The 22,121-nt window shown below is 46.1% G+C and overlaps 1 protein-coding gene and 1 long non-coding RNA gene across 4 annotated transcripts in view; one reads left to right on the forward strand and one right to left on the reverse strand.

Moving 5' to 3' along the window:
- The window catches only part of LOC100349444 (glycine receptor subunit alpha-4), a 28,234-nt gene extending 12,248 nt beyond the window's left edge, over positions 1-15,986 (forward strand). Inside the window, exons 7-9 of one of the 2 annotated variants that reach the window (XM_089324499.1) lie at positions 517-731; positions 5,956-6,105; positions 15,448-15,986. In XM_089324499.1, the coding sequence (XP_089180625.1) occupies positions 517-731; positions 5,956-6,105; positions 15,448-15,537 (455 nt within the window). In that variant the 3' untranslated portion in view covers positions 15,538-15,986. Of the gene's footprint in view, positions 1-516; positions 732-5,955; positions 6,106-13,160; positions 13,452-15,447 lie in introns of those variants that run through there. The other variant, XM_070067158.2, reaches the window with a different exon arrangement.
- The window catches only part of LOC138847691 (uncharacterized), a 36,308-nt gene that overhangs the window by 2,914 nt on the left and 11,273 nt on the right, over positions 1-22,121 (reverse strand). Inside the window, exon 2 of one of the 2 annotated variants that reach the window (XR_011385627.2) lies at positions 13,198-14,747. The exons of the other annotated variant lie outside the window; for it this stretch is intronic. This is a non-coding gene — a long non-coding RNA (uncharacterized LOC138847691). Of the gene's footprint in view, positions 1-13,197; positions 14,748-22,121 lie in introns of those variants that run through there. 2 annotated transcript variants of the gene reach the window in all.

A 22,121-nucleotide genomic window follows, 5' to 3' on the forward strand; every position in this document is an offset into this window, starting at 1 on the left:
GCCCCTGCACCCACGTAGGAGACCCGGAAGAAGCTCTTGGCTCCTGGCTTCAGATCGGCACAGCTCCAGCCATTGTGGTCATCTGTGGAGTGAACCAGCAGATGGAAGCTCACTTGCTCGCTCTCTCTCTCTCTCTCTCTCGCCCCCTCCCTCTCTCTGCCTCTGCCTCTACCTCTCTGTGGATCTGCCTTTCAACTAAATAAATAAAAATATTTTTTTTTTAATAATACGGAGCAGCTGGGGCTCTAACCATTGCTCATATGGGATGCCAATTTCACAGATGATGGCTTAACCCACAGCACCACAGCACTGGCTCCTAAACTTACTTTTTAATTCAGTTTTCCACAAACATTCTAAAGTCCCCTCATACACCTAGGGCCATTTTGAAACCCTTATTGGCCTAGCTTAGGTGCGCAGCAGCAGGGCAACAGAGATAGGGCTGCCCTAGTCCTGACTCTCAGGCTCAGTTTACAGGCTGAGGACCTGCGGTCTGATACCTCACCTCTTTCCTTGCAGGGAAATTCACTTGCATCGAGGTGAAGTTTCACCTGGAACGGCAGATGGGCTACTATCTGATTCAGATGTATATCCCCAGCCTACTCATCGTCATCCTGTCCTGGGTCTCCTTCTGGATCAACATGGATGCTGCCCCTGCCCGTGTGGGGCTCGGCATCACCACCGTGCTCACCATGACCACCCAGAGCTCTGGCTCCCGGGCCTCTTTGCCTAAGGTGAAGAGACATGCAAGGAAACTTGCTTGACATCAGGCTCTCCTCATTCCCCATTCATCCCATGCGCTCTTCTGCTCACTCTTTATCTTGGATTTAAGGTTGAGCAGAGTCATTGAGCAGGTGTTCCACATTCTCTCCTCCCCAAAAACATATTGCCAATAACATTGCTAACAACACAAAGGCTGGGGTTAGGGATGATGTCTGACTAGGGAATGAGTAGAACATGCCTAATTCCTTCCCTAAATACTAGCATGTCCACAATCTTGCAATAGGTCAAGAGAATACAGCCCAGAGAGGCAAAGTGACCTTCTCAAGGTCATCACTCAGAAGAAACAACCAAGAAATACCAGGATTTTAAGCCAATTTCTGTCCTCTATGTCAGAAATCAGATACTATTAAAAGGAGCTCTAGAGACAGTGTCTGCTCTTTTGATATGAGAAAGTTTTGAGGTAGCAAATGACGAAAGTCAGTAGAGGCTGATCATCTGGGACCTGGTGATGTTTTGATTATGCAGAAAGATTTGTGCTGATGGGACTGGGCACGGTTCTCCCTGCCTCATAGCTTCAACTAGGGAATTCACAGGTCACTTCAAGGTCCTTATAGTCAGCAAAGCTCTAAGCAAACCATAGTGCAAGGTCATTAATTCATTCAATAAATACTTACTGAGCAGGTACTATGTACCAGGCACTGTATTTAGTGCTAGAGAAATGGGGGATGTGAAAGCAACAAAGTTCCTTGTGGATCTTATGGTGAACATACTCCCTCTTTCTCTGAGTTGTTGGAACCAAGCCTTGTGATCTCCCATCTCTCAGTGCTTGTCCCTACTACGATTTTTTACTAGGTATGTAAACAAGAGGTCATCTGGGGCATCTGTGGTGAGTTTATAAATTTGACGCATGGAGAAAGTAGTGGTTTAGAGTGGGAGATTAGAGTCAAACATTTTGGATTTAAGTCTCAGCCTTGCCATGTATTACTAGTGTGACCCTAGGTAAATTCCTCAATTTCTCAATTTCTTCATCCATAAAACAGGATAAGAATATTACCTCTTCCAGAAGGTTATTGTGAAAAATAAATAATGTATCACTACACAGGACAGTGTTTGGCACATAGTCACTCAGTAAATGTTAGCTACTCTTATCATTATTAGGTGTTAGGGTTGAAAAATGTGAGGGATGGATCTGGGACCAAAATGGCTAGGGTCCCCAATTACTTTTTAACTTTTTTTTTTTTGAACAGGCAGAGTTAGACAGTGAGAGAGAGAGAGACAGAGAGAAAGGTCTTCCTTCCGTTGGTTCACCCCCAAAATGGCCACCACGGCTGGCACGCAGCACCGATCCAAAGCGAGGAGCCAGGTGCTTCCTCCTAGTCTTCCATGTGGGTGCGGGGCCCAAGCACTTGGGCCATCCTCCACTGCATTCCTGGGCCACAGCAGAGAGCTGGACTGAAGAGGAGCAATTGGGACAGAATCCAGCGCCCCGACTGGGACTAGAAGCCGGGGTGTCAGTGCCACAGGCGGAGGATTAGCCTAGTGAGCCGTGGCGCTGGCCTTAATTTATTTTTTTAGAGGCAGAGAGAGACAGACAGATATAAAGAGACAGAGACCCAGCAAAAGAGAGGGCACTCCCACCTGCTTATTCTCTCCTCAAATGTCCACAACTGGGCTGGGCCAAAGCTGGAAGCTGGGACCTCAATCCAGGTCTCCCACAAGGGTGGCAAGAACCCAACCACTTAAGCCACCATGGCTGCCTCCCAAAGTGTGCATTAACAGAAGGCTGGAATCAGGAGCTAGGGCCAGGAATGAAATCCTGTACTGTGATGTGGGACACAGACGTCCTAACTGGGCCAGATAGCCATCCCTCCCAATTATGCTGGAGTTGCTGGGAAACCTTTGATCAAGCTCAGAGCTCTGCAGGATAAAAAGTGACAAAACTCAGATCAAAATCAAGTGTCTGAGGAGAAATAGTCAAGAGCCACTTCCCAAAAATACATTTCCTGGATGGACAGAGATATTGACAAGGTTCTGAGAGGCAGGCTGGACTTGGGCAAAGGTTATAGGGCCAGGCTGGGCTGTGATGGCTGTGTGTGGTAGTGACCGGGTATGGAGATAAGAGGCAGAAAAGTAGTTCAGACCTAAGAACCCTGCTCCAGTTTATTGCCTCTGCCATGCAAGGAGATTCTTCCCTAACTTATAAAGTTTCTGCAATTTAGTTCTTACTTTTGCCAAAAGAACTTCCTTTTCTGGTCCCCTCCTGTGAGTGAACAACAGTCCATCTGCTCTTAGGAACCACTTATCTTCCTCATTTGGAGAAAATGGACTTTGTTAGAGGGCTGTTTGTTCACAGCATTTAGTGCTTTCTCCTCCGAATTTGATGACTTTTTTATGGCCCCATTGGCCAGTAAGCAAAATCCTGAGGCATGCACCCTGAAACTAAATAGCCTCATTAGCCAACCCCACAGAGCAAGGATCTTGGTAAGCCAGGAAACTTGCGTACACTATTGAGTTTGTGCAACATTAGGTTTGGTGAGAACCCCAAGGAAAGACATGGCGCCAGGCCAGGGACTTCTGAACACCACACCCATGTCACCACCAGCCCCCCTCCAGTAGACTTCAGTGTCCAGGATGAGTAAGTGAACTCAGCTGGAGTGGCCATTCCCCCAGGGTCCCGTTGCGGTACCCTGAAGGCTCTGATTATCATTTCTTTTCCAGACCTTTGAGCTCTACAATTGCAAGTGATTCAGAGCAGCATGGAAGGGTGAAACAGAAGCTTCCATCTAAGACTGGCAGATTAGACCTAAAGTTGCAACAGGGGAGGACTCAATTCTCTCTAGGTCTGTAATCTAAATTCCCCACAGGTCTTGGGCCAGTTAGTGGTGAGGAGGGCAAAGACAGCAAGCAGGAGCTAGCAGAGACAAATGCATCGCTCAACCATCGATATGTTCATTTAAAAACTTACTCCATGCCAGGCACTCAGCTATACACTGAGGACAGAATAGTGAATGAAATAGAAACAGTCCTTTCTGCCAAGGAGTCCACAGTCTAGAGAAGTGAATGGCCAGGTATGCAGTGGGTGTTATAAGGTATAGGTAACCTGGACACATATAGCAGGACAAGAAACAGACTGGGATGATCGGAGCAAGCTTCCCAGAAGATGTGGTATCTAAAATGCAGGCTGGAGGATAAAGAAAACTCGTCCAAGTAAAGACAAGCAGATAGTGACTCCTTAAGTAACTTCTGAAATAGTTCACCATGACAGTGTCATCGACCGCAAGGGGTACAATGAGGCTGAAGAGGTAGGCAGAGGTTAGATGTTATGGTGAGGGAAAACGAGTGTCATAAGGGTTGAGGAAGACCACTGAAGGATTATAAGCAGGGGAGTGATACAATCAGATGCATATTTTGAAAGAAAACTCTGGCTGCTGTTTGGAGAATAGATTGCAACTGGCAAGAGTAGATGTGCCCAAGCAGTTCCGCCATCTTCCACTGTTTTTCCCAGGCCATAAGCATGGAGGTGGATTGGAAGCAGAGCAGCCAGGACTTGAACCAGTGCCCATATGGGATGCCAGCATCACAGGTGGTAGCTTTACCCACTATGCCACAATGTCATCCCTAATTTCTGAGATTTTTAAAGATGTATTATTGACACATTCATCATTAGCAAGACTTTCCTAGTGTTTAAGCTGTCCTTTCCTTTGATAATCCAAAGCCCTTGTGGTCCTCCCTTGTGGTTAACTTATTATCAATATTCATAGAAGATATATTCCTAGGGGCACAGTGGAACTGGGAAATGGGGAATGAAACAGAATTCCCTTTTATTAGGTGGAAAAATGGAGACACTTGACTAAAGTATATCTAATCAGTAACCCAGTAACACCACCTTGGTGGAATTTAAAGAATTAGAGCAGAATGTCTCAACCTTATTACTATTATCTTGGGGTCAGATAATTCTTTGTTGTGTGCCCTACAGGATGCTTAGCAGCATCTTTTGCATCTACCTATTTGATGCAAGTAGCCACCGTTGCTCCAAAACGGTGTGATCAAAACATTGCCAAGTGCCCCTGGGAGAGGGGTAAAGTTTTCCCAGTCAAGAACCACTGAGGTACAGGATGTATCCATTGAATCCATCTCCTGACCTGGCGTCTGCAGCACCCTCACTGCCCACCATGGCAGAAGCTGGTGAAAGAAGTTGCCTGTCATGAACCCTATCTCTGCTGGGGAGCTCTCTGGGGCCCAGAGCTCAAAACTATGTAGGGAGTCAATTAATTTGGTTGAAGAGGTGAAAACAGCTCGAATATGAGCTATGTCCTCCTCCCTCCTGGCCCTACCGAGCTGCCACCTTGTTCCAGGAGAAGGCGATGTTCAACCTCCACAAGAAGGGAGAGAAAGGTACTTAGAGGCAGGTAATGAAAGGAGAGCACTAGGCACTGACCAGGTGGATGCCAATAGTGCCTTGCAATTAGCAAAGTATCATGACTGCAGCTATGTAGCGCTCTTCAGCATCTCCGCCCTATTCTCCTCTCCAGGGTGAGATAAGGTCCCAATGGATGACTGTACTCAATTCCTCAGCAGGGCCTCTCACAAAGAGCAGCAGGAAAAAACATACAAGGTAAAGGGAAGAACAGAGGTGGAGTCCCTAGTCTGCCAGCGAGACAGCAGCCTAGTTAACTTGTAAGGTCATTGAGTTGAAATCCCAGAACTGCCAAGTACTAACACCATCTTCTCACTGGGTGATCTTGGGTAAGACCTTTATTCTCTGAGCCTTAAGCATCTCAACATGTCTTATATGGGAATCATGATGCCTGCCAGATTATCTACCCAATTAGGTTGTGAGGACCCAAGGAGATAACAGAGGGCAAATGAACACAGTGTTCATGTTCGTTGCTGTTTATTGAAGGAAAGGAATCAGAAAAGACAAGCATGAAAAGAATAGTAAGAGGAAGAAGCAGAAATGCAAGAAGAATAAAGGAAAGAAAAGAAATGTAGAGAGGAAAGGCAGGTGGAAATAGAGGGTGGAGAGTGCAGAGAGTGAAGGATCATGCATAGCCTGACTTCTTTGACATGGTTCCTTCAGACAACAGGACATACTGTGGTAAGCATCTTTAACAACTAGAAGAAATTCAGGACCACGCTGGAGAGCAGCAGGCAATCAATGTGGGCTAGAAATCCACTGGATGGGCCATGGAAGGAATCCAAGAAGGCTGACTACTCTGTCGATGGATGTTGTAGGTGTCCTATGTGAAGGCCATCGACATCTGGATGGCCGTGTGCCTGCTCTTCGTGTTTGCTGCCCTGCTGGAGTATGCTGCTGTCAATTTTGTCTCTCGTCAGCATAAGGAATTCATGAGACTTCGAAGAAGGCAGAGGCGCCAACGCATGGTGAGTACAACTAGGGTCAGGCCCAGTTTCTTTCTCCTTTGGACTCCTTCCTCCCTACTCCTCCTCCCATAAGCCAGGACCCAACCCAGGGCTGCAAGGACTAGACAGGCAATCAGGAACCCTAAATTCTTGTCCCAGGCTGGTCACAGTTGAGCTAAGTGCTTTAACCTTTTTGAATCTTGTTCCTTCTCTGTCCTTTGGGACATTAATCACTGTAAGGCAGAAGATTGCTTAAGAGCATGGACACAGTGACTGGCATAAAGTAAGCACTGAAAATGTATTAGCAGGTATTAGAACCTTATCAAATTAGTTAATATGAGAATCCTTTAAGCAGTTATAATGGTTGCTCCTGGCTCTCTCCCTACCCTGGAGGAAGGTGCTCTAGGTTGTCAGACACTAATTAGTAATTAAGAATTCAACAGTCAGGCAATGGTACTTTTCTAGGGAGGCATCATGGTTGTGGGGAGGGGGTCCCAGTAACTAAGCTGGAATTGAAAAACAGCTGCTTGCCTCTTCTGGCTGTTGGATTGTTGGGTTTCTTCTCCTTTATCTTCATCGGGTGCATCAGAGTTGTTGGGCATGAGCTTTTGGTCTCCCTCACCCTTGTTTGTTAACCCCATTTCTTCTACAGTAGAGTGATCACCTGGGGAAATATAAGAGGAATCTTGTCGTCATGACAACAGAGGCAGTTTACCCTCAATTGCCCAGACAATAGGTGCTAGGTAAGTTGTCATGACAACAGAGGTGCCTGGGCTGCCCCTACAGTAGCAAGTATCCAATTATGTGCGAAGCTGAAAGACTTTGCCGTGCTGCATACTGGTTGCTTAATCATCAGAGTCTTGAGCTCTGGCTCCATGTTTTCTGCCCAATCCAGAGGCTCTAAAACCAGAGGAGCAAGTGAATTAAACAGCCTCTGGAGGATAGGAAGCAATGATCTGAACCCCCTATTACTACCCTGGCCCTAGCCTGCCTGGGCCACAGTAACACAAGGACTCTTCATTCTGCCCAACATCCCACTTCCCACCTCTGCTGCTCCAGGGGCACCTCTACCATATGCCCACACTAAAAATATCTCACAAACTATCTCCATGGTTTCATGTTCCTGGCTAAGGCCCGTTTCTGCTGAAGGCAGGGCTTCTGGCTCATCTAGGGGGTTCTCTAAAGTTATCAAATCTTGCCTCACTTTACTCCTTTAGCTAGGCACTAGACAACACACCCTCTAGTGGATTGATCTACAACTGCATCTCCTTGAGAAGGACTCATTCTTCAAAGGACCTTAAAGCTTTTCCTATCTCATTCTCAGATTTAGAGAAATATAGACTTGGCAGAAGGGGAAAAAAATAAAAAAGGATGCTCCCTTTTTCTAAGCTAACTGTCCCCTACCTCTTCTTTAGTTGTGTCAAAACTGCCTGTAGGTACCAAAATTCTTTTTTAAAAGATTTATTTATTTATTTGAAATGCAGAGATACAGAGAGATAAGGAGAGAGATCTTCCATCTGCTCCACTGGTTCACTCCCCAAATGGCCCGCGACAGCTGAGGCTAGGCCAGGCAGAAGCCAGGAGCCACGAGTTTCATCTGGGTCTCCCACACGGGTTCAGGGGCCCAAACACTTGGGCCATCTTCAGCTGCTTTCCTAGGCGCATTAGCAGAGAGCTGGATGGGAAGTGGGACAGCCAGGACTCCAAACAGCAACAGTATGGGATGCCGGCACTGCAGGCTGAGGCTTAGTCTTCTATGCCATAGTGCAGGCTCCCAAAAATTCTGCCCTTATAAGACTTTTGATCATGATGACTTCTCAATGCCTGCTTTGAAAAAGAAGAACAGGGTGCCAGCGCTGCACCTATGTGGGAGACCCAGTAGAAGCTCTTGGCTCCTGGCTTTGGATCAGCCCAGCTCCATCTGTTGTAGCCATCTGGGGAGTGAACCAACAGATGGAAGATCTGTGTCTGTCTCTTTGTAACTCTGCCTTTCAAATAAATAAATTTTAAAAGAAGAAAGAAGGAAGGAAGGAAAAAGGACGAATCCTTCCTTACACCCACCCAACCTCCAACTGTCCATAGCCTATCCTCTCCTGCTCATATATAAGTTGATCCTGAGCTCATAGTGGGATGTGTCATAACTAGTGCTTGATTATTGCTTCAGACCCTAAGGACTGGCTAAAAGTGGGCTGAGGTTTATTATTGATGTGAGTAAAACCTGAAATTCACACCTGTTCCAGTAATTATGTCCCTTTTCAAGTCTCCTAAAGCCATTGCCATCCCAATGGAACAGTAGCCAGAATCTTGGAGGCACCAAGCAGGCTGAAAATAGTTGATGGAAAGTAATACATTTCTAAACCTCTCTCTTGGTCAATAAAATTCTAGAAACCTCTCTAGTGTTCCAGCTGGAGAAGCAGAAGTTTTCAGCCTGAGAGAAGCACTGTCAGGGAAGGAGGGACAATCTATATGGTTTTAGAGGGCAGGTTAGGCGTCTTCCAGGAGCCAGCCAGCTCTCCACGGAGCTCTAAGCTTAATCTCTCTTCTCTCCTCAACCACTCTTCTTTCCACTCCACTGTCAAAAGTGGTTGAATGTTTTCCATAACAGTTCTGCTTTGCATTTCCAGCTAATCTACAGGCATCACAGGCAAGGGCAAAGGTCCCCCCCCACCCCCCCCACCCCTGTCATCTCAGCAGGCACTAGCCCCAGGACATGGACACAGTAGCCATGTAACCCAGCCCACCAACTTTTGCAGGCTGATTGGTAAAGGCTCGCATTTCTCTCTCTCTCTCTGAAGTTGCACAGAGAAAGTCTTGCCTTTATGAACAGAATAACCTGAGAACTGGAATAAATGTCAAAATACTGCCAGGTGCTCTCAGGGGCTTGGTCTCAGAACTCTGCTCGTGTCTTCTCCTTCTTCTTGCACCCTCCCCTATTCTCCAATCTCCTGTCTTCTAGCCTCTCTCACTTCAATACATGTGACTTTGCCCCATCTCTAGGCCTCACTTCCTACCCTATGCCTTCCCTCCCCAGCTTAGTTTTGGACTACTTTCTCTGTCTACCTTTTCACTGCCTCCCCCATCCCAGATAGCTGGAAAATGAGTTCTATTTAAACAGCCTCAGAAATCACAATGTGGTATTTAAGGCTCCATTGTCCCTCCCCAAGACAAACAGGTGCCTATGCAGACATGCACACACACACCCCTCAGAATTTGGTTTAAATAGATAATAACCAAATCCAGGACACCCTCTCACCTCTGGATTTCACGCTACTTGTCTTTGTTCCCCCAACTACAAGAGCTAAAATATATTAAAATCAAAAATAACTAAGAGCGGCTCACTCTGCTGGCCATATTTTCCCTCCTGTGCGAAATGGCTTTTTCCAGCTGGGGAAAGATTTCCAAATAATTCCCTTTAGATTTACTAGAGCCTGCTGATTGGAGAAAAGGGGAAATAATTGGATCTATAGAAACAGAAATAGCAGTTGGATCCAACTTTTTCCTTCAGAGTTTTTTTTTTTTTTTCAAACATCTACATTCCATGCTTTTATTCTCTAAGGGGGGGGGGCAGAGGACATCAGAGCAAGCAGTGGGGAACAGTGTGATCTGAAAGACCTTGAAGTGGAAAGCAAGAAAGTCATTTTCTAGCCCACTTCATTTCTAAATTCCCTGGGAGACTTTTTTTTTTTTTTTTGACAGGTAGAGTTAGACAGAAACAGAGAGAGAGAGAAAGGTCTTCCTTTACCGTTGGTTCACCCTCCAATGGCCACTGCGGCCGGTGCACCGCGCTGATCCAAAGCCAGGAGCCAGGTGCTTCCTCCTGGTCTCCCATGTGGGTGCAGGGGCCCAAGCACTTGGGCTATCCTCCTGGGAGACTTTTTTTTTTTTTGGCCTCTGTTTCTGCATCTCATAAATGGGCCTGGCAAAGCCTGCGCTGTAGAGGAACAGTGTGCAAGTGAATTAGGATCACGTGAGGTAAGCCAGGGCCTTTGGTGAAAGAGGCTATGGAAATAAGCAACTTTGGGCAGAGAGCTCGGATCACCGCCACTACAACTCCGGTGTAGTGCAACTACAATAGTGAATTGTCTTCGGCCTGCGTGGGTACCATGTCTCCACAAAACCTCTGGAAAAATCAAGGATTGACAGCAAAGCCGTCAGGTGGTCAGACTTAGAGAGTCTTTCCTGTGCCTAAAGTGCAATTCCCTTTCTGGAAGCTGAAGGCCATGGAACCAGTGTGCAGGGCGGGGCCAGAAGTTACCCATTTTCCTGCCAAGCACTTTATCACTGAGTAAGATTCTCTTCTGAGCAGGGTTTGCAGTCCGAGACTCTGAGAGGATGCTGGCTTCTCAAAAACTAAAATCATTCATTTATTCATTGATTCAGCAGCTACCTACCGTGAGCCGATTAGGTTCCAGGCACTGGACACATCTCAGTGAGCACGACCACTGCCATTTCCCAAGCTTACACTTTGAGCCCACAGGTAGCAGAGAAATGGATGGGATCTGCCAGTCAATCTCTGACCTGAGCGTTTTTGCCCTGGATGCCCGGTAACAGGCCTGCCTGCAAGATGCTAGGTCAGCTTCTCATGATGTAGTAATAAAGGGTTACTGTACCTTCCTCACCCAATATCTTGCCTACAAAGATGCTTTCTGACATGTTGCCAAATCTGTGGAGGTCCCTCTAACTACTCAGGGGTGTACAAATCTACTTTTTCTACATGCTATATTCCATAGCCATACAATATACATGTACCTTGGTCTTATAATGAATAGTAAAGGCCTCAGAGAGCTATAGGGTAACTAACTCTTGCTGGTTAGACTTCCCCCACTTTGAACACTGAAAGATCTGAGTTTCAGTACCCCCTGAAACCTGGGCAAGTGTCAGGTTGGTAGTTCAGTATTAACCTACAAATGGGCATTTCACTATAGGTGAAATCACTTTAGGTGTTTCCTTAGATAACCGAAGATTTCATTCCAAGGCCACCTATATTGAAAAAAAAATTCTAACCACCCTTGAAGGAAATATTTCTCAACTCTTGCCTTTAGAAGTAGGTAAAATAAGACTTATTTGTATTTTATAAAAAGAATAAATGGGCTCTGAGTGGGGGCCTTGGAGCCTCTTAGTTAATGTTCTATTTTTTTGGCTCACTCTCTGGCTCTCTCTCTCTCTCTCTCTCTCCCCTCTGTCTCTATCTTTATTATCTCTATCTTTCTGTCCCTACGTCTTTGTTCCCAGCTATCTACCAGCTAGTTAAAGTTGTCAACCAACTACTGGATAAATGGACCGTTTGCGCAGTACTTATATAAAATATACCTCTTTGGTGTTAGTGTTTATTATAATGTACATATTGTACATGAATGAAAGGTGCATTTCTCTGGATATGCTGACCCTTGTGTCAAATCTGCTGGTTTGCTGAGAAGCACATATGTTTGCAATGGAGGGATCATCTTATTCTAATTTGGATCACACACTAGGTTATTTTAAACTTTGAGGATTTTCAGCTTTGAGTCAAGATAACTGAAAAGATACTATATTCAAAGAAAACTCATTCTATCTAAAGCTTTTGAAAGTCATTAAAATCCAAATTAATCAAATCTAAATATCTTAGCTTCACTGTGTTATGGTTTCCTTGTTCTGTTTATTACCAGTCAGAGATAATTTGACATTCAGATGTCCCTCTCACAGTGGATAGCACTTCACTGGGTTTTGGAGAGCTCTAAATTATCGTACACATTTCAAAAAGGCAGCTCATGGAATAGGCATTATGGTTCAGTGGAGTAAGCCAACGCTTGAAACACCTGGATTCCGTATAGGAGTGCCCCGTTGAGGCCCTGCGTCTCTGAGCTTCCAATCAAGCTTCTGGCCAATGTGCTTGTGAAGCAGCTGATGGTGACCCAAGCACTTGGGCCTCTGCTATGCATGTGGCAGACCAGGACCAGTTCCCGGCTCCTGGCTTCAGCCTGGCCCAGACATGGGCATTGCTGCTGCCATTTGCGATATGAACCAACAGATGAAAGATTCTCTCTCTCTCTCTCTCTCCCTCCCTCCCTCCCTCCCTCCCTCCCTCTCTGTCCCCTTTCTCTGTCACTCTGCACTTCAAATACATAAATAAATTTCATCAAAATAAACAAATAATAAATCATTTAAAAAATAAAACAAAACCAAAAAGGCAGCTCAGTGGGCTGGCGTTGTGACACAGCAGGTTAGCTGCCACTTGGGATGTCCATATTCCATATCAGAATGCTGGTCTTAGTCCCAGCCGCTCCACTTCCGATCCAGCTTTCTGCTATGTGCCTGGTAAGGCAAAGAAGGATAACCTAAATCCTTGGGTTCCTGCCACCCACTCAGGGGACCTGGATGGAGTTCCTGACTTCTGACTTTGGCCTGGCTCAGCTCTGACTGCTGGAGGCATTTGAGAAGAGAACCAGTGAATGGAAGTGCCCTATTACTCTCACTCTCACTCTCTCATCCTCCCCCTTTCAAATAATCTTTTTTAAAAAATTCAGCTCAGGGGGCCAGCACTGTGGCGCAGCAGGTTAACACCTTGGCCTGAAGCACCAGCATCCCATATGGGCACCAGTTCAAGTTGTGCCTGCTCCACTTCCCATTCAGCTCTCTGCTATGGCCTGGGAGAGCAGTGGAAGATGGTCCAAGTCCTTGGGCCCCTGCACCCATATGGGAGACCGGGAGGAAGCGCCTGGCTCCTAGCTTTGGATTGGCACAGCTCCATTGCGGCCAATTGGGGAGTGAACCATCGGATGGAAGACCTTTCTCTCTCTGCCTCTCCTCTCTCTGCGTAACTCTGACTTTCAAGTAAATAATAAAAAAGAAAAACTGCAGCACAGGGTCTATCTGCAAATGGAATCATAACATATACTATACACACCACAAATAACTGCTTGGTATCTATCTATCTCATGAGTAATTTTGTGAACATAACTAAGAGCACAGGAGGTCTGTGTACCAAGCCAACTTGCCCGCACAGCTCCACCTATGAGATGTTTTGTTTGGTCTGTTCTTTGTCTCACTTCCTTAGAACTTTGACCTCAAATTCTGCCTTGTCTTCTTTGTTATTCCAGGAGGAAGATATCATCCGAGAAAGTCGCTTCTATTTCCGTGGCTATGGCCTGGGCCACTGCCTGCAGGCAAGGGATGGAGGTCCGATGGAAGGTTCTGGCATGTATAGCCCCCAACCTCCAGCCCCTCTTCTTAGGGGGAGAGAAACCATGCGGAAACTCTATGTGGACCGAGCCAAAAGAATTGACACCATATCCCGGGCTGTCTTCCCTTTCACTTTCCTCATCTTCAATGTCTTCTACTGGGTTGTATATAAAGTGCTACGGTCCGAAGATATCCACCAGGCACTGTGAATAGGGTGGGGGCTATCACATCCAGCTGCTGGCTTCCTGCTTCCTCCTGGGTGGGCTTTCCTCTTCCCCTAGACTCCCTCAGGGGCTTGGACAGTTCCTTCCCAATCTCCCACTCAAAATGTAAACTACCAGTCCCAGAGCTATGTGGGCCTATACTGCATGGTGCCATGATGGCTGTCCTTAAAGATGGCTCATTTACCCTAATCCGGATTTTCTCCGTACTTTGCCATAGCTCATGAGACTAAGCTTTGACCATGTCCCTGGGACCAGGATAACTTTTGATGCCTGTTTTCCAATACTCCAGAGAATAGTCAGACCAACTGCTACTAGATTCTGACATTTGTCATTCTTAATCTGCACTGCTTCTCACCCTGCCACCTCTGACTCAGGGTCTGCATTTTGCCCTGTCTTCGGTCCCTCCTACAGCAGGATCAAATAGGGCATCTTTCCCATCCACAAGGGCAGCCCAGTGTGACCCTGTCAGGCTTCTTTGGGGTGACAGGAGGGCAAAGTCACAGGTTCCGCACCTTCCACTGGAAGAGTAATGGGCTAGGACTTTGCTGTATGTGCCAACAGAGCGGTGTTTGAGTCTTCTTGGGAAGCCCCAAAGTGTCAGAATTGGGGCAGGAATCTTGAATTCTCAGGAAGAGCTTCAGATTCTACCGAACTCTCTGATTTCAGAATTTCTTTTTCTGTCCCCTAACTAGCATGGCGGTAGGGTTTGCTGGGGACTATAAAAAGAGAAGAAATGCTTATTATTTAATAAACTTACTTGATGATGCTAGAAAACTCTCAGGAAAAGTAAGAGCCAAGGTAGGAGGATCCAGGAGTACTAGACTACAGAACCTATCCTCAGAGAATCTGCTGTTGGCTGGGCTGTCATTTACTTCTTCCTTTTCTCCAAAGTCTGTTTTCTAGGGCCCCTCATTTACAACCTGCCCTTCCATCTCCTTTTGGCAAGCAAATAATGGTGCCACGCAACCCTGTTCAGGATAGCATGGGCTTTGAGGCACCTGGGAAGGAGGTAGACACACAGAGAACACTTACGCTGGGCCACTGCCAGGGTGGTAGCTAAAGCAGTTAGAGAGCCACGAGTCTGAGTTGTTTCTTCACCCTTCTCTTGCTTCTCTTCTGCTTCCATGATGAGGAGCAGGGAGGAAGTAGAGTAGTTGGTTGAAGCTATAGTAAATGTCAGAATACAGACTTGGTGTGGAAGAGCCCAATTTCAGGCTTGACATACTATCGGGTCATGGGGAATCGTGGGCCTGGTACACTGGGTCCTTCGAAGTGACCTCACTGTGGGGAACAGAAATAGGAGAGAACAAAGTGGGGGGCTAACAGCAGAAAGACAGAGGTGACCAAATGATCTCTTAGACATCTTATTTTTCTTTCCAGTCCTGGAATAATTAACTATGTATGCCCAATCTCTCTCTCTCTCTCTCTCTCTCTCTCTCCCTCTCCCTCTCCCTCTCCCTCTCCCTCTCCCTTTCCTCCTCCCTGCCTCCCTCCACACAGTGTTCCAAATTGAAAGTCAATAAATCCAATAGTCAAAGCAATGTCTATAGTCAAACCCAGAGTATGGCTCTCTTTCCCCTTGTTCCCCTTGAGCTTGGCTGCTATTTCCTGCTCTCTACACACGCCTCTTGCCTGTCCTTTCGTTTCAAGGAGAGCATTCTGGGCTGACCAGGGTCGCTGAACCAGAAATTCCTTTTACTGGTATATTATCAGTCTCACAACACAAAGATTCAAAACTAAAGAACTGGCTGAAGTGAGGACATTGAATTGAGAAGGGCAGAAAGTCTGTTTTCCTATTTCTGCCCAGGTAGTGCCAATCAATGAGATGCCACAGCAATACCCCTTTGAAAGGAGCAGAGAGTATCTCTTTGATACTCTCCATGGTGGGGCTGGGGTGTCAGGCTGCTGCAGCCCGAGGGCGGGGGGTGCGGGGGGTGGACTATGGAGATGAGCTTATTGCACAGAGCTCTACTTGTTAGAGATCTTGTCCAGATGGGCCAACTGCACAAATCTGCCCTGTTGGAAGTCTCAAGAACAATGCCCTGGAGACAGCTACAGTACTGAGCAATAGAGCCTGCCCAACTGGGACTCAGATCAGGGCATCAGCTGGTGCTGGGAGTCAAGGAAGCCAAAGTACCAACCAACATAATAGCCCAAAGGAGCTCACAAAGCTACTCAGAGGCAATGCCAGGTGGAAGGTACGATCCCTCCCCATCCCAGCTCCCATGTAGAGAAGGGAGACGCATGCTGCCAGAAGCAGGTGCAAATAGCTTTCATTTTCCTCACCCATCTCACATATGCACAGGGGTTGAGGGAATGCTGGGGCTCACTGGGAGCATCTGATACCTAGCAATCCATTCCATCACAGAATTTGTAAATGCGGGCCCTTCTTACCACAGTGAATTAGCAGGGGTGATGTAAGAGGCTCGTTCAGAGGTCACGTCACCCCTCCACAGACTCGCACTACTTTCTGCCCTGATCTCATCTGAAGTGATTTGGGGATTTAAAAGGTCTTTTTTAAGAAGGGGAAAAACTTCCTACATAAATAAAATGGTTTCGTGTTTTCATTAATTCATTGTTAATATTTAATGTCAGTTAAATATTTTATACATATATTTTTCCAGAGAAAAACTCTCTATTTATTCCCTTATTGGGGCTATCAGGACCTCCATCTTCCTTTCAGTTTGCTTTGCTTTTTGAAAAACCAGTGGTCTGTCTTCCTTTTTCCCTTCAATCCACTAGCAGGGTCTCTTGCTATCTACAAAACCACAAAGCCAAAAGAGCTTTCTATATGGAAGAAATATAGTGATTAGAATACATTCTTCTCACTCTCTCCATACACATTTTTCTCCAGCTATTAGCACAAAACAGTCTTCTAGCTGAAATGTGAGGTTGACTCTTGAAGATATTTTCTCTTACTGAGCCATGCAAACAGCTCAGCTTTGTCCAGAATGTGTCACCTGCTGGGATTATATATATGTTCCCACTTGCATCTCCCAATTTACTATTATAGTTATTATTCTCTCATCATTTCTGGTTATCAAAATCTTAAAGTTGATTTCACTACATTGGGATTGAAGATCTTCTAGGTTGCTCTGTTGACGGAAGACAAATCAACCAAGCAAGGGTGCCACCAAGGGATTGGAAAGCCAGGAAGTATTATCATTTGTTCAGTGGAAGAAATGGCAAATAAGCTCTTTGAGGGCAGGGACTGCTACTTAGCGATACTACATATGGGCACGTATTGTGAAAGTGACTTTTCACTTGCTTTAACATATACCAAATTTCTGTTCATTCTTTCTCCATGAATTTAATTAATCACAAAACAATAGATCTGGAAGACATCTTACACAATTAGATGGGGTTCACACACACACACACACACACACACAGAGGTTGATCTTTAGATGTAACTGATTCAAAGTTAAGAAAGGTTGCAAAACTTTGTAAATCGCATTATTGATTTAAGAATGATAATATTCTGATTAAACTCTGTAACACTCCATATATGAAGACAAGTACTGAGCTATATTTAGAAATCAATCAGCAGGCTGGCACCGCGGCTCACTAGGCTAATCCTCCGCCTTGCGGCGCCTGCACACCGGGTTCTAGTCCCGGTCGGGGCGCCGCATTCTGTCCCGGTTGCCCCTCTTCCAGCCCAGCTCTCTGCTGTGGCCAGGGAGTGCAGTGGAGGATGGCCCAAGTGCTTGGGCCCTGCACCCCATGGGAGACCAGGATAAGTACCTGGCTCCTGCCATCGGATCAGCGCAGTGCGCCAGCCTCGGCGGCCACTGGAGGGTGAACCAATGGCAAAGGAAGACTTTTCTCCCTGTCTCTCTCTCTCACTGTCCACTCTGCCTGTCAAAATAAAAAAAAGAAAAAAGAAAAGAAAAAGAAATCAATCAGCAGATGAAAAGCCTGGCAGGGGCAAGTCAGTGGCGGGGATTTTTGTGATACAGCCATCCGAACCACCCGCTCTGTGTATTGTCCCCGCTGCAAAGTCAGGCATCTCTGAAGGATTCGCAGTTAAGCTGTTCTTCCTAGCCTCACATCCTTTGCTGCATCACACTTCACGTCGATTATAACGTTTCCAAACTTGGCTGCTAGAGTCAGTTAGCGATGCTGGTTAGGCCAAGAGGACAAGAGCATCTGTGCCAAGGCACACTCGCAGGGCATTCTCTTCACGGAAGGATGACGGAGTAAGTGTGCCATCATGGAGCCACCTAAAGAGGTCCCCTGAGAACTCGGCCATTGCCACCCCACCTGACCCGCTCTGACCTCCTGCCTCTGCTTTCACCACGAGGCTTTCCTCAAGTGCCCTGGCCGCATGATACTGGGTGGTGCGTTACCAAGGAAGCAAATGCTTTCTATCTCAATTCCCCACAGTAAGGGCAAGTTTTTACCATAACCTAAATTCAAGGAACATGTTGTCTTACAGAGCTGGAGCTAGAAAAATATACAGATAGTGGGTATTTTCCTGGTGTGCATTCATGACAGCATAATGTCTAAGACAGCGTGGTGGCTTTGGTACCAGACACAGCCTGGGTTGGAATTACAATTCCAGCACTTAGCATACCAGGGTTCTTACACAAATGATGTCACCTCTCTTAGATTCAATTTCCTCCTCTACTGGGTCATTTGAAGGCTCTGAAAGACCCAGCACACAGTAACTATGCGATCTTAAGAAAATCATTGATCCTTTCTATGCTTCAGTTTCCACATCTGTAAAATGAAGGTGATGGGGCCAGTGCTATGGTACAGCGAGTTAAGCTTCTGCCTGCAATGCCAGCATCCCATATGGGCACCAGTTCTAGTCCCGGCTGCTCCACTACCCAACCAACTCACTTCTGACAATGTGCCTGGGAAAGCCACAGAAACCCTGCCACCCATGTGGGAGACCAAGATGGAGTTCCAGGCTCCTGGTTTCAGCCTGGCCCAACCCTGTACATCACAGCCATTTGGGAGTGAACCAGTAGTTGGAAGGTCTTCTATCTGTCAGCAGGCTTTTGAAATAAATAAAAATAAATCGTTTAAAACTTTTTAAAAAATAAAGTAAAATGAAGGTGATAACAATACCTATCTCATGGGGATTTTTGTGAGTATTAAGCAAGATAATGCAGGTAATGTTTACCTCAGTGCTTGGCACATAGTAAATGCGCAATAAAACTAGCCGTTACTTGACCACATCCATTATCATCATAGCATCTTCTACACCTCTCAAATTTCTGGCCTGGTTACTATTTCAAATTTCCATTTATGTGACTCACCTTCCTGAGTATACACTCAAAAAAATGGTCAAGCAAAAATCACTTATCTTTTATGTTTTCAGTCTATCTACAGGTACTGGGTTCTTCCTGATGGTATAGAACATGCTGACAAACTATGTAACAGAAAATTGCTAAATCTCTGAATCTCACCTTTTTTAGCTGGGGTGGAGAAAAGTATCTCCCATTCAAAATGAAAAAAAAAAAAACTAGAAACTACCATTCAAGCTTTGCATTTGGAGCAGCAGTTAATATACCACTTAGAAGGATGCCTGCGCACTATATTGGAATGCCTGGGGTCGAGTCCTAGCTTTGCTCTCAATTCTAGTTTCCTGCTAATACATACCCTGGGAGGCAGCAGGTGTTCAAGTACTTGGGTCCCTGCTACACTCATGGGAAATTTTAATTGAGTTCTTGGCTCCTGACTTCAACCTGGCCCATCCCTGGCTATTGCAGGCATTTGAGGAGTGAACCAGCAGCTCTCTGTCTCTCTGTCTCTCTATCTCTCTCTGTCTGTCTCTCTCTCTCTTTGTGTGTGTGTGTGTGTGTGTGTGTGTGTGCTTTTCAAATAAATAAATTTTGGGACCGGTGTTGTGGCTCGGCCAGCATCCCAAGTTCCAGCAGCTGCAATTATGATCCAGCTCCCTGCTAATACACCTCTCTCTAACTCTGCCTTTCAAATAAATATTTTTTTAAAAAATGAAACAGGAATACTATATAAACTTACAAATATAGTTCTGTACAAGGCATTATTGCAGAACCTAAATCTGTCTGTATGCTGAAGTAACAGATTTCAAAACTACTTAAAAAAAAAAAGGTGGTATCTGGTTAGAATCTTGAAAGGTGAGTAGAAATACTTCACGTGGTAGAAGTCAAGGAGAGGCATTTAACGTCTAGGGAACAGCATGTGCAAAGGCACAGAGAATGAGACAGAATGAGTTGCTAGGGTCAGAGTGGATCAGCGTGGGAGGCACTGTAAGGGGCCTGATCAGATTTCCTACAGGTCAATTTAAGGAGGAACCTGGGATTTTTGCTGAGGCAATAGGGAGCTATCAAAAGATTAAAAGCCAGGAACGGTCATAAAAAGACTTTTAGAAAGGTTACATTGGCATCACTTCTCAGCCTTTTGGCTAAGATCAAGTGTAGAAAGGTTATATTGGCAATAGTGTAGAGGTAGGAAACCATACTGGACTCAAAGGTTGAATCAAGATGAAGTCAGGGAGGACAGAGAAGGAGGGAGAGACTTCAGAAATACTTTAAAGGTATACTCAACAAGACTTGGTCATTGATTTTATCTGAGGGCCATGGAAAAGTTGTTGTCAAAGATGACTCCTAGGTTTGTGGCTTAGGTGACTGGGCAAAAAGTACCACTCTTCACCTTTGGTAAGACTGGGTGGCCAGGGTTGCAGCACAGTGGGTTAAGGCACTGCCTGCAACACTGGCATCCCGTATGTGCACTGGTTTGAGTCCTGGCTGCTTCATTTCCATCCAGCTCCCTGCTAATGCACCCGGAAAGGCAGCAGAAGATGGCTCAAGTGTTTGGGCCCCTGCCACCTATGTGGGAGACCCAGATGGAGTTCCAGGGTCCTGGATTCAGCCTGGTCCAGGTCTGGTCATGGCAGTCATTTTGGGAGTGAACCAGCAGATGGAAGATCGTTCCCTCGCTCTCTCCCTCTCTCTGTAACTCTGCCTTTCAAAGAAATAAACAAATCTTTTTAAAAAGATTGTGAAGATTGGAAGATGGGTGGAAGAGAATATTTTAAGATTTATTTTATTTGAAAGGGAGAGAGAGAGAGAGAGAGAGAGAAGAGAAGAGAAGAGAAGAGAAGAGAAGAGAAGAGAAGAGAAGGAGGAAGAGGAAGAGGAAGAGACCTTCCATCTGCTGGTTCACTCCCCAAATGGCGGCAACAGCCAGGGCTGGGCAAAGCAGAAGCCAACAGCCAGGAGCTTTATCCTGGTCTCCCATGTGGGTGCAGGGGCCCAAGCACTTGGGCCATCTTTCACTGCTTTCCCAGGCCACTAGCAGAGAGCTGGATCAGAAGTGGAGCAGCTGGGACTTGAACCAGTGCCCGTATGGGATGCTGGTGTTGCAGGCAGCAGCTTAACCTGTTATACCACAACACTGACTGGGAAGAGAATGTTTTAAGGAGATTGTGACTTTTCTGACTCTAAATATGTTGAGTTTGTGAGGTACTCATGGTACAGGGGTAGAAATTTGAGAATCATCAGCTTGCAGATTGCCCCAGCCATGGAACTAGTCCAGAATAGCCAAGCAGTACGTGTACAGCAGGAGAGGTGAAAGCTGGAGAATAAGAACAAGAAGGAGCCAGCGCCACAGCTCAATAGGCTAATCCTCCGCCTTGCAGCGCTGGCACACCGGGTTCTAGTCCCAGTCGGGGCACCAGATTCTGTCCCGGTTTGCCCCTCTTCCAGCCCAGCTCTCTGCTGTGGCCAGGGAGTGCAGTGGAGGATGGCCCAAGTGCTTGGGCCCTGCACCCCATGGGAGACCAGGAGAAGCACCTGGCTCCTGCCTTCAGATCAGCGCGATGCGCCGGCCGCAGCGCACCGGCCTCGACGGCCATTGGAGGGTGAGCCAACGGCAAAGGAAGACCTTTCTCTCTGCCTCTCTCTCTCACTGTCCACTCTGCCTGTCAAAAAAAAAAAAAAAAAAAAAGACGGAATAGTCAGAGGGGCAAGAGAAGAACGTAGAAAATGAAAGCCATGGGAGAAGAGAATTTCAAAAAGGTTTGACAGTACTGACAAATGTTACAGAGAGATCAGGAAAGATTAGGACAGTGTTGATTTCATAGAGCAAGAAGAAGGCAGCATGAGAAACACAGGAAACACATTAGGGGGGAAGTAGGGGGAAGAAAGCAGAGGATAGATTATAGTGGCTTAAGGAGTAAGTAAGGGCAAAGACGAGGGTGTGAAAATGACTAATAATGATATTCCTTTTAAGGGATATGGCAGTGAATGGAAAGAGGGCAACAGATCAATAGCTAGAGAAGAATTCAAAGTCACATAGAGGATAGCTTTTTTTAAAAAGGACTTTAAAATATTTTTTAAATTTTCTAAAGATTTACACTAAAGGTAGTTACAGAGAGAGAAGGAGAGACCGAAAGAGAGGTCTTCCATCTACTGGTTCATTCCCCAAATGGCCACAATAGCTGGAGCTGGGCCAAGCTGAAGCCAGGAGCCTGGAACTCCATCTGGGTCTCCCACATTGGTGGCAGGGGCCAAGCATGTGGGTCATGTTCCACTGTTTTCTCAGAAGCAAGCAGGGAGCTGGATGGGAAGTGGAGTTACCAGGACTCAAACCAGTGCTCAAATGGGATGCCGGCATCACAGGTGGCAGCTTAACCTGCCCTGCCACAACCATGTAGTGTTCTGC

The sequence above is a fragment of the Oryctolagus cuniculus genome, chromosome X, assembly GCF_051225735.1.
Source record: "Oryctolagus cuniculus isolate XC-2025 breed Fujian yellow rabbit chromosome X, ASM5122573v1, whole genome shotgun sequence".
NCBI classification, from domain to species: Eukaryota; Metazoa; Chordata; class Mammalia; order Lagomorpha; family Leporidae; genus Oryctolagus; species Oryctolagus cuniculus.